The 12,903-nt window shown below is 37.9% G+C and overlaps 1 protein-coding gene across 6 annotated transcripts in view; it reads right to left on the reverse strand.

The window, feature by feature from the left end:
- Nucleotides 1-12,903, reverse strand: part of ABCC9 (ATP binding cassette subfamily C member 9) — a 157,874-nt gene that overhangs the window by 44,205 nt on the left and 100,766 nt on the right. For all 6 annotated transcript variants that reach the window (XM_027541510.1, XM_027541508.1, XM_027541509.1 and 3 more), the window contains 4 exons: nucleotides 10,766-10,995; nucleotides 9,674-9,822; nucleotides 9,397-9,466; nucleotides 4,113-4,270 (listed from right to left, as the gene is read on the reverse strand). In XM_027541510.1, coding sequence (XP_027397311.1) covers nucleotides 4,113-4,270; nucleotides 9,397-9,466; nucleotides 9,674-9,822; nucleotides 10,766-10,995 — 607 coding nt within the window. The remainder of the gene's footprint in view (nucleotides 1-4,112; nucleotides 4,271-9,396; nucleotides 9,467-9,673; nucleotides 9,823-10,765; nucleotides 10,996-12,903) is intronic.

Raw genomic sequence — 12,903 nt, forward strand, 5'->3', positions numbered from 1 at the left:
TTCAATTAAAAATAAAATAAATTTAAAAAGAGAGGGGAGTCAAATATGGCTTGTTTGTTACTTAGCAGACTTGGAAGATGACAGTGCTATTTACCAGGATGGGAGACAGAGAATAAAGACACCAGAAGAGACAGATAATGAGTTTGGCTTCAGCTACAATGAGATTGAGTTCCTCCCTAAATAGAACTGGCATTCACTGGTCCTCCAAGTGTCAATATATATTTTTAGGTCAATAAAGTGCTCAGTGAATGGCTGGTGGACAAATGCCTGAATTAGACCCTTTCTATAAAGATGCACACTCTAGACAAGTTTGTAAATCACACAAGCTAGCCTTTCTAGAAGGCTAACAGTTCTATCATACGTTTCAAAACATGCTTTTATTTTTCTTTTCAGCCTTTTTTCTGTCTTTCTTAGGTTTTTGGGGTGGAGGGAATCAAGAGTAGCAGTGCTGATATTCACCTGTCAGTCAATCGAACTGATTATATTGTTACATAATCTTCAACTGTTAAATAATCTTAGATCTTTGGGGACTGCCTGGGTTCTCCCATGACCAAAGGCAAAGTCCTTTTGTGAGTTTCTAAAATGAATTTCTCACTTCAGAAACTCAATGAGGGGAGGGAAGGAGAGGGGTGAAGAGGAGGATGAATATGAAGGAATGTAAAGAGTCTGCGATTGTTAAACAGAAAACTCAGTGGCTATTTGTAAATTTGACACAAGCAACAGGTGGTCACTACATTGAGGTCTGACATGAAGGGGAAAAGATGAGGAAGGAGGAACCTCTTTTTATAGGACAGTGTTTTATGAAACCAGAAAGGTGAGGGTACAGCTTGACTTTATTCTCCTGTAAATAGGAAAGCTTACTTACAGAGCTAGCCACACATGGGTCTTTGATGTTAGATATTCGAAATTCAATGGCATTTCCTGTCTGATGCTAGGAAAGATTGAGGGCAGGAGGAGAGTAGGGTGGCAGAGTATGAAATGGTTAGATGGCATCATCAACTCAATGGACATGAATCTGAGCAAACTCTGGGAGACAGTGAAGGACAGGGAAGAACTGGCGTGCTGCAGTCCATGGGGTGGCAAAAAGTCTGACATGACTGAGTGACTGAACAACAATAAGTCCCCCACTTTAATTCCCTTCGGTGTTTACAAAATAGTGTGTTAAATTGCTCAAGATTTTCAATATGAGTGTTTTATTTAGAACCTCAGCATCTAGAGGTTTCTTTTTATGGGTGAGATTTAATATCATGTGGTCCTATTTGCAAATGACTAGAGAATTTCAAATAAAAATGGTTTATAATCCATTATCAAAGTTCATTCTTTAAAAATGACCATCCCTTCCATATTTTAATAATCTACTATAATGAAAAGACTTAGCAATTAAAATCTGTAAAGAACTAGGGTTATTTGCTTGGCCTCTGTATGCAATTTCTATTGCCCAGGGATGAAAACAGGCCCACATGAGCATGAGTCTGAAGTAAAACCTGACTGTTGAATATCACTGGTGAGAAGGCAAGAAGAGATTTGGAAACAGCCAGCAGAAAGGAAGTGACTGAGCTTTTCTGCCCCTTCAGCAAGCAACATCAACAGTAATACCAGAAGAAATGAAAGAGCAAATGTAATGGCTAGTCTCTTCCTTCTGGTCTGAATTTTCTATGAGCAAAAGAAGGGGCTAGAGATCAAAAATTACTCTAGGTTTAACATATGTTCCTAACATTTGAAGGATCCTAATTCATAGCCCCAAGGGAGAAACAACTTTTTTTTTCCCAGAAATATTACAAATAAACAACTATTTTGGAAGACAATTTTTCAGTTTTTCATAAAACTAAGCAGTTTTACCATACTATCAAATAATCATGCTCCTATGCATTTACCCAACTAATTTTAAAACCTACGTCCACACAAAAATCTCCATACAAATATTTACAGTAGTTTTATTCATAATAGTAATGGCTTCCCTGGTGGCTCAGTGGTAAAGAATCCACCTGCCAATGCAGGAGACTCTGGAGATGTGGGTTTGATCCCTGGGTGGGGAAGATAACCTTGAGGTGGAAATGGCAACCCACTCTGGCATTCCTTCCTGGAAAATTTCATAGGCAGAAAGCCTGGAGGGCTACAATCCAAGGGCTTGCAAAGAGTCAGACACAACTGAGCATGTATTCAGACACAACTGAGCATGTAAGCACACACACATTCATAATATTTATAACCCCAAACTAGAAGCAACTAAGATGTCCTTCAATAGGTAAATGGATAAACAAAATACGGCAATTCAGAAAATAGAATATTATTCAATGATAAATTATTTTCATAATATTCTATTTTATGAATGTGCTTTGAAGCCATGAAAAGACACAGATGAATCTTAAGTGCTTATTTCTAAGAGAAAGTAGCTAATCTGACAAGACCACATACTATATGATTCCAATCATGTAACATTCTGGAAAAGACAAGACTATAGAGATTAATGGTAAATCAGCCTGTCTCTAAATTGAATGAATAATGAAATGTAGCAAGAAAAAAAAATTTGCAGGTATAATCCAGAGATTCCAAATCTTAATCCTGCTTTTTCCTGTTAACTAATATATATATATAATTTTTTTATTCTCCCTGCACTCAAGTCCTATTAAATCTTTTCATTTTACTGAATAAACACTATGTCTGGCTTCCTATTCCAGCACTTAATCCACATATAAGGGTTATCTTATTTATGTTTTATCTTCCCAAGAAACTGTAAATTTCTTGAGAACTGCTTCTTGCCATGTTGATCTCTTCCTCTGCCACATGGCTTGTGCAGTTATTTACAAGACACTAAATGCCTAATAAGTGTTTGTTGAAATAAAGAGATTACTGCAATGATATAAAATTTACAATACTATTAAGGCAGAACTTCAAAGTTAAACTGGAAATTTCGAAACAACTAGTATTATATTTCACTTAATTATTCAACATCTCAGCAAATGATAAATCTTATATTAGCAGAAGAATTTAAAATTCACGGCTATCTTTTATTTGGCTGGATATTCATGGGCATGTTAAATAACCCAATCTGGAAATTTCCAACCTCTTAATGTTACAGTACTCTTACCAGACATTCAAGATTCTCTACTTTTATAGTTATCACTCTGATTTATCCCTTTAACTTTTTTTACTTCTACTAATCTTTTACAGAGTGCATTTTACTCATTTGAAAATATTTTTATTTCCCCACTTGCAGAACATAATATTAAATTACTTATCCTTTGGGACTATCTTTGGTTTCATAAAATTTTCTGTCACTGCCATGTTCAGAGAAAGGATCATGGAATGAAAAATTGGGCATAGTCTGTGGACTTAAAACTCAACCAGATCAATCAGCTTGTTCACATATGTCTAGTACTATGTAAAGGCTCAGACAACCAATTACAGAAGCAAAATTAAAGTGACAGTTGCTCAGTTGTGTCTGACTCTTTGTGACCCCATGGACTATACAGTCCATGGAACTCTCTAGGCTAGAATACTGGAGTGGGTAGCCTTTTCCCTTCTCCAGGGGATCTTCCCAACCCAGGGATTGAGCCCAGCTCTCCTGCATTGCAGGCGGATTCTTTACCAGCTGAGCCACAAGGGAAGCCCAAGAACACTGGAGTGAGTAGTATATCCCTTCTTCAAGGGATCTTCCCAACCCAGGAATTGAACTGGGGTCTCCTGCATTGCAGGCAGATTCTTTACCAACTAAGCTATCAGGGAAGCCATGGAAGCAAAATATCTCGCTAAATGAAACATAATATCAGGATAGGTTTCATTAAGTTAAATTAAGTTTCTTTTCCAAATTCCATACCTTATCTGGAGAAAAGTGAAAGTGTTAGTCACTCAGCCATGCCCAACTCTTTGTGACCCCATGGACTATAGCCTGCCAGGCTCCTCTGTCCGTGGGAGTCTCCAGGCAACAATACTGGAATGGGTAGCCATGCCCTTCTACAGGAGATCTTCCTGACCTAGGGATAGAACCCAGGTCTTCTGCACTGCAGGCAGATTCTTTACCATCTGAGCCACCAAAACACTATAACAAATCTGAATCACAGTCAATCAAATATATAGGCTTTTGAAGATGAACAGAGCAGTGCTTTACTTACTTAGAGGCCACTCGGAAGTATTTCTGGATAAAATAAAAGGCGACCCCAAGAGGCACAAGTGCAACCAGGAACACAGGGGTAGCATAAGAAATCATGCCAATTGCAGACACGCAGAGCAGTGTTGACCGAGTTAGAGATTCCAAAGTTGGAGGGATATGCTATTAAGAAGGTAGTTTGAAAGGAAAATGTTTTAGCTCAAATAAAACATTGGTAATAAGGCAACAACACATTAATTTTATATTAAGTTACATAATTAGTTCCAAAAGTAATATACAAACATTTTCGTTGTAAGCAATTCGTCACTCCTTCAATTTCACTCACTTCCCATTGTTTAGCATATTTATCCATCTTTCTACCTATCTGCTTAACCAGTGGTCAGTTATTTACTTATCTACCTATTTATTAATATATTATGGGATTTTTAAACAAATAGCACAAACTATTTTATATAAATAGCATAAACATAAACTCTAAACCTCATTTGTCCATTTGCTTGCTTTGTTTTACTGAATAAGATGGATTGTAAATCTTCCCATGCCACTCTATACAAATCTATTTCTTTTTAAAGGCTGAATAGTACTTAAAAACTCTTTAGCTATCCCGCTAATAATTTTAATTGCTTCCTCATATTCTTTGCATGCTTTTCAACTGGATTGTTTACCTTCCTTATTGATTTTTAGATGCTCTTTACATATCATGGCTGTTTATCCTCTTTCTTTACATGAGTTGCCAGTTTTTCTCCCAAAGAATATATTATATTTTAAATATGATGCTTTTACCTCAATAGAAATTTAAAATTCTAAAGCCATTTCTGTTGGCTTTTTTTCTTATTGTTTTTGAGTTCTGTGTCTTATAAAGACACTTCCCATGTTTTCTAAAATTACTCTTTTACATTTTATTTTATAGTTTTGTTATTAGATGGCCTCCTTTATCACATGTGAATTTGCTGTGTATTTTATAGTTAATTGCCCCAACACCCTTTACTGAAAAAACTTTCCCATTATTACTGAGTCAAGATAAACTGGTGTTTTTGAGTTCTCAATTTCATTCTTTTCATCAACTTGTTTTCTGTAATCTTACCAGAGTGTTTTAATTTCATAGTATTTCTTAGGTATCTGATAAGGAAAGTATACACACACACACACACAGGATTTTTATGATTTCCTGGATTTTTAGGATAGTTGAATCACTTTTCTTCATAGCAGGCTTATCTCTGTTTTCATAGTTTTTGCTGTTATTATAGGTTAAATGTAATTTTCACATAATTTTTTAATTGGTGGAGAGAAAGTTACTAGCTTTTGTATTACATGTCTAATGTAAATGCTCTGCTGAACTTCCTAGTTGATTCTTTCATACCAACTGTTTGAACTCTCTAGATAGTAATAGTGTCATCTTCCAAATAAGGAGTGTTCTGTCTCTTCTTTTCCAATATGTACTCCTTAGGAAGTGTTTTAGGTGCAGCATAATCTGACACCAATACTGTGAAAACATAAAAATTTTTCAACATATATTTTAGTCAGCTGCATGCATCATTCTTTACCTTAATTGATGGTAATTTAGGTGTTCTTAAGGTCATTTTGGAAAATCAGAAAAGGAAAGGGCTGAATTTGCTAAATCTTTGCTCAATCACCCTAAACAGTCTGTTCATAGAGAGATCCAATTTCAGACTCTGAGGTCTTTAATTTAAGGACAAACTTTTGGAGGCCTAAGTACCTGAGATCAAACCGGGCATCCTTGAAATATTCCCTAAAATATCAGTTCAGCTCAGTTCAGTTCAGTCACTCAGTCATGTCCAACTCTTTGCGACCCCATGAATCACAACATACTAGGCCTCCCTGTCCATCATCAACTCCCGGAGTCCACCCAAACTCATGTCCATTGAGTCGGTGATGCCATCCAGCCATCTCATCCTCTGCCTTCCCCTTCTCCTCCTGCCTCCAATCCCTCCCAGTATGAGGGTCTTTTCCAATGAGTCAACTCTTTGCATGAGGTGGCCAAAGTACTAGAGTTTCAGCTTCAGCATCAGTCCTTCCAATGAACACCCAGGACTGATCTCCTTTAAAATGAACTGGTTGGATCTCCTTGCAGTCCAAGGGACTCTCAAGAGTCTTCTCCAACACCACAGTTCAAAAGCATCAATTCTTCGGCCTCAGCTTTCTTCACGGTCCAACTCTCACATCCATACATGACCACTGGAAAAACCGTAGCCTTGATTAGACAGACCTTTGTTGGCAAAGGAAGGTCTCTGCTTTTGAATATGCTATCTAGGTTGGTCATAACTTTCCTTCCAAGGAGTAAGCGTCTTTTAATTTCATGGCTGCAATCACCATCTGCAGTGATTTTGGAGCCCAAAAAAATAAAGTCTGACACTGTTTCCACTGTTTCCCCATCTATTTCCTATGGAGTGATGGGACCAGATTCCATGGTCTTCGTTTTCTGAATGTTGAATTTTAAGCCAACTTTTTCACTCTTCTCTTTCACTTTCATCAAGAGGCTTTTGAGTTCCTCCTCACTTTCTGCCATAAGGGTGGTGTCATCTGCATATCTGAGGTTATTGATATTTCTCCCAGCAATCTTTATTCCAGCTTGTGCTTCTTCCAGACCAGCATTTCTCATGATGTACTCTGCATATAAATTAAATAAGCAGGGTGACAACATACAGCCTTGATGTACTTCTTTTCCTATTTGAACAAGTCTGATGTTCCATATCCAGTTCTAACTGTTGCTTCCTGACCTGCATATAGGTTTCTCAAGAGATAGGTCAGGCGGTCTGGTATTCCCATCTCTTTAAGAATTTTCCACAGTTTGTGGTGATCCACACAGTCAAAGGCTTTGGCATAGTCAATAAAGCAGAAATAGATGTTTTTCTGGAACTCTCTTGCTTTTTCGATGATCCAGCGGGTGTTAACAATTTGATCTCTGGTTCCTCTGCCTTTTCTAAAACCAGCTTGAACATCTGGAAGTTCACGGTTCATGTATTGCTGAAGCCTGGCTTGGTGAATTTAGAGCATTACTTGACTAGCGTGTGAGATGAGTGTAATTGTGCGATAGTTTGAGCATTCTTTGGCATTGCCTTTCTTTGAGATTGGAATGAACACTGACCTTTTCCAGTCCTGTGGCCACTGCTGAGTTTTCCAAATTTGCTGACATACTGAGTTCAGCACTTTCACAGCATCATCTTCCAGGATTTGAAATAGCTCAACTGGAATTCCATCCCCTCCACTAGCTTTGTTCATAGTGATGCTTTCTAAGGCCCACTTGACTTCACATTCCAGGATATCTGGCTCTAGGTAAGTGATCAAACCATGATGATTATCTGGGTCGTGAAGATCTTTTTTGTACAGTTCTTCTGTGTATTCTTGCCACCTCTTCTTAATATCTTCTGCTTCTGTTAGGTCCATACCATTTCTGTCCTTTATTGAGCCCATCTTTGCATGAAATGTTCCCTGTGTATATCTAATTTTCTTGAAGAGATCTCTAGTTTTTTCTATTCTTTTGTTTTCCTTTATTTCTTTGCATTGATCCCGGAGGAAGGCTTTCTTATCTCTCTTTGCTATTCTTTGGAACTCTGCATTCAGATGCTTATATCTTTCCTTTTCTCCTTTGCTTTTCACTTCTCTTCATTCACAGCTATTTGTAAGGCCTCCTCAGACAGCCATTTTGCTTTTTTGCATTTCTTTTTCTTGGGGATGGTCTTGATCCCTGCCTCCTGTACAACGTCTTGAACCCCCATCCATAGTTCATCAGGCACTCTATCAGATCTAGTCCCTTGAATCTGTTTCTCACTTCCACTGTATAATCACAAGGGATTTGATTTAGGTCATACCTGAATGGTCTAGTGGTTTTCCTTACTTTCTTCAATTTCAGTCTGAATTTGGCAATAAGGAGTTCATGATCTGAGCCACAGTCAGCTCCTGGTCTTATTTTTGCTGACTGTATAAATCTTCTCCATCTTTGGCTGCAAAGAATATAATCAGTCTGATTTCGGTGTTGACCATCTGGTGACGTCCATGTGTAGAGTCTTCTCTTATGTAGTTGGAAGAGGGTGTTTTCTATGACCAGTGCGTTCTCTTGGCAAAACTCTATTAGCCCTTGCCCTGCTTCATTCTGTTCTCCAAGGCCAAATTTGCCTGTTATTCCAGGTGTTTCTTGACTTCCTACTTTTGCATTCCAGTTCCCTATAATGAAAAGGACACCTTTTTGGGTGTTAGTTCTAAAAGGTCTTGTGGGTCTTCATAGAACCGTTTAGGTTACTGCCCCAACCAGTAACCAGCATTACTGGTTGGGGCATAGATTGGATTACTGTGATATTGAATGGTTTGCCTTGGAAATGAAAAGAAATCATTCTGTTGTTTTTGAGATTGCATCCAAATACCGCATTTCGGACTCTTTTGTTGACCATGATGGCTACTCCATTTCTTCTGAGGGATTCCTGCCCACAGTAGTAGAGATAATGGTCATCTGAGTTACATTCACCCTTTCCAGTCCAGTTTAGTCACTATTCCTAGGATGTCGACACTCACTCTTGCCATCTCCTGTTTGACCACTTCCAATTTGCCTTGTTTCATGGGCCTAACATTCCAGGTTCCAATGCAATATTGCTCTTCCTAAAATATCACAGCATCTAATATCACTTCAACCTAATAAAAGGAAAGGACATCTAAGACAACTTGGTATTCCATTCTTTACTTCTGGGAGACGCTCTGCATTAATTCTAAACTTTAAGATCGTTACTATGAATGGAGATACAACATATTAAAATCACTTCTTTTTACAATAAAAAAAGTTTAATGTTCATTATTTTCTATTTCTCTTTATTTCATGCTGATTCTCTAAGTATCCTCTTCCATGTGGATAAATTATTTTGAATTGATCTATTTCCTTTAAGATTTCATTCTAGAAATCTGTGCATATTTCATAGATTGCATAGTCTAGAATTTTATGTATATATGTAATATTGATATGAATTTGTATTTAGGTTTATTTTATTTAGGTTTGCATTTAGCTTTTATTTAGGTTTTAGAAATCCTCTACTGTTAACAGGAATCATGATTTATCTTATTTTTTTAAATTCCTTTTTATTTATTTATTTTTTTTTACTTTACAATATTGTATTGGTTTTGCCATATATTGACATGAATCCACCACGGGGGTACATGTGTTCCCCATCCTGAACCCCCCTCTCCATCCTCCCTCCCCATCCCATCCATGATTTATCTTAAAACGTTGTTTAGCTTATACTGAGAAATTTATTTTTGAACTTGGAAGTAATTCAGGAACTCACCTGATCAATGATATTTGTATCAGCTGAAAAGCGATTGAGAATCAGTCCCAGTGGTGTGGTATCAAAGAATCTAGGCAATAAACAGATTGGATGTATGATAATTCTAAATGATCTGGAACCTAAACACTGCTAATAGACATCTTGGTGTCATAAAAATGAGAAGATCTCTATTCATCTGCTGAAAGACTGAATAAATTATTTAAAATTTCACACTTCACTTTAACGTAAAAATGCATAGTTTTATGATATTGTAAAATAAATAACTACTTTTTTTTACCTTATTGGTCCAAGAATTATCTTATTAAGGAGATTATGGTGAAGATTTTTAGCAGCTGTGAGACCCATCCATTCCACAGTGAGAGATGTAACAAGGCAGAGGAAAATACCTGCTCCACAAAGTATGCTAAATCCAGCCACATAGTAGGTCTAAAAAGCAACCAATACAAAAAGCACAGATGACATTATCAACTGAGTTTTTTCTTGCTAGGACACCAAATGTCAAAGTCTGGCAATATTGTCAATTTCTATTATCTCACATTAATTTACACAGTGGAAGGAGGGCAGTTCTCCTGGGGATACTCCTGGAGATACTCAGGGCAGTATCCCCACCATAATCCCATGGCCGAGTCCCCAGTTGCTCTCTTCATTCTCTTTCAGGGTTTGCCAAAGGGTAGATGAAACATTAGAGTTAGTTTTCTGGTTTGAAATATTCTTGACTTTTTATATCATAAAGTTCATTCTTTCTATCCCTAATCTCAGAATGACCAGCTAATTCATTGGTATAGCAGTTAAAATCAGATACCATCAGAACAAGAACAAAAGTCCTGTGTGTATATTACACACACACACACACACACACACATCATGTGTATAACTCCCTTGAATCCAAACCCAAGCATTATCATTAAATATTTCTTATGATATTTCAGGTCTTGCCCTAATTAACCTATTGAATCATTATAAAAGTACTGCGACAAGTCACAGAGCACAGACCTGTGCTTGCCAAGGGGGAGCCAGGTAGGGTAGGGATGGATTGGGAGTTCGGGATTAGCAGCTGTAAAGTGTTATACATAGAATGGATACACAACAAGGTCTACTCTATCGCACAAGAAACTATATTCAATATCCTATAATAAGCCACAGTGGAAAAGAATATGAAAAAGAATGCATGATATATATACCTGAATCACTTTGCTGTACTGCAGAAACTAAGACAATATTGTAAATCAACTATACTCCAATAAAATAAACCTAAAAACAAACAAAAAACCTCACAGAATTCCTGTGACATCTGGGATATTTGTATCTAACTAGATAAGAGTAAAATCTCAACATCTCTTAGATAATGTAAAAACAAAACCCGCTGTACCTGGTCAGCTTTTCCAGTACTGTTTATACTATACTCTGAGGTCCATGTAGCCAGCCAGTAGTCTATCGCTACAATGACGGAATGTTTCAGAAGCTTAGAGAAAATCATCAGGAAGAGCAAGAAGAATCCTCCAGAAGTGAGGTACCGCCAGCAGGTCTTCCATGGCATTTTAGTCCTCAGCCTCATTACCGTGGACATGTTATCATCCTCATCTTCCTCCTCTTCTTCCTCTGCATAAGAAGCACTTGTTTAATCTTCTGACAGGTAATAGGTAGATACAGAATTTGTATTATTCCCACCTACCAACAAACCTTCATCAAATTTTAGAAATACAAGTCTTATAAATGTAAATGTTTTTAGCAGAGAAAAGCATCATAAAAAAACAAACAGGTGAGGGACCCCTGGTGGTCCAGTGGTTAAGGATCCGCCTTTCAATGCAGGGGATGCAGGTTCAATCCCTGGTCAGGGAACTAAGATCACACATGCCATGGAGCAATTAAGTCTATGTGCCACCATGACTCAGCCCACATGCACCAGAGCACGTGTGCCATGACTACAGAGCAGCCCACGTGTGCTCTATCTAAACACCCTGCATGCTTCAGCGAAGATCCCATGTGACACAACTAAGATGACACAGTCACATAAATAAATAAACATTAAAAGAAAATAGGTGAGTGCCCATTAACAGATGAATGGATAAAGAGGCTGTGGTATATATATACAGTGAAATAATACTCAGCCATAAAAAGACCAAAATCTTGCCATATGCGACAACAGGGATGGATCTTGATAAGGGCATTATGCTAAGTGAAACAAGTCAGACAAACACACACAAAATACTGTCCCATTTCACTCATATGTGTAATTTAAAAAACAACCAAAAAAAAGAAAAAGAAACAAAGTAAGTGAACAGTCCAAACCACATAAAAACACGCATGGATATACAGAGAACAGAGTAGCGGTTACCAAAAGGAAAGAGGTGGAGGGGAAGATGAAATGGATCAAGGGGATCTACTGTATAGTGGATGCTCTGATACTGGGAGGGATTGGGGGCAGGAGGAGAACGGGACGACAGAGGATGAGATGGCTGGATGGCGTCACCGACTCGATGGATGTGAGTTTGAGTGAACTCCAGGAGTTGGTGATGGGCAGGGAGGCCTGGCGTGCTGTGATTCATGGGGTTGCAAAGAGTCGGACACGATTGAGCGACTGAACTGAACTGAACTGAACTGTATAGTGGCAGACTGGAAATACATTTTTGGTGATGAGCATACTATTGGTTCTACAGAAGTAGAAATACAATGTTGTACACATGAAACTTACATAATGTTATAAACCAATGTCACCTCAATACAAAAGAAATGTAAAAATATGTGAAAATGAATAAATGCATGAGTAAATGAAAAAATAAAGTATATGTTTGGATGAGAAAACTTAATTTATTACAATAAACTAACTAGAATTACAGCCTAGAAGTTTACTACGTTATTGAAGGAAATGTGTGCCAATAAAACCACATGCCAGACTTGCAAACATTTATAATTTTTCAACTTTATATTTCTGAATCTGCACCAGGAGGAAATAGGCTTTGAAATTTGTGCATAGCTCAAGAGGGCATAATCCATAATCTCTGTGGCTCGTTTTAAATGTGGTCATGGAGGTGCATGAGCAAAATGGAACCTTCCTGAAGGCAAAGTCAGGGGTCAGAGGACAATGGGTAGGGAGCTCCTCTCAGCTGTTTAAACCACCTGGAAACTTCTAGACAGCTATTTTCAGAACATATTCCATTACAAGGACAGGGAACTATGGTATTTACTGAGCAGTAAAATTTGATCATTTGTATGGTTTAGTGAGGGCATCCCTGGTGGCTCAGTGGTAAAGAATCTGTCTGCAATGCAGGGCACATGGGTTTAATCCCTGGATCAGAAGATCCCTTGGAGAAGGAAACGGCAGCCCACTCCAGTATTCTTGCCTGGAGAATCCCATGGACAGAGGAGTCTGGTGGGCTATAGTCCATGGGGTTGCAAAGCGCTGGACACAACTTAGCAACTAAACAACAACAAATGGTTTGTGACTGTGGTGTATTTCCCATCCTTTCTTTTCCCAAAGACAGTTTTCACTGTAGTCACCTTGTATGT

Source organism: Bos indicus x Bos taurus, chromosome 5 (assembly GCF_003369695.1).
Source record: "Bos indicus x Bos taurus breed Angus x Brahman F1 hybrid chromosome 5, Bos_hybrid_MaternalHap_v2.0, whole genome shotgun sequence".
In the NCBI taxonomy this organism is placed as follows: domain Eukaryota; kingdom Metazoa; phylum Chordata; class Mammalia; order Artiodactyla; family Bovidae; genus Bos; species Bos indicus x Bos taurus.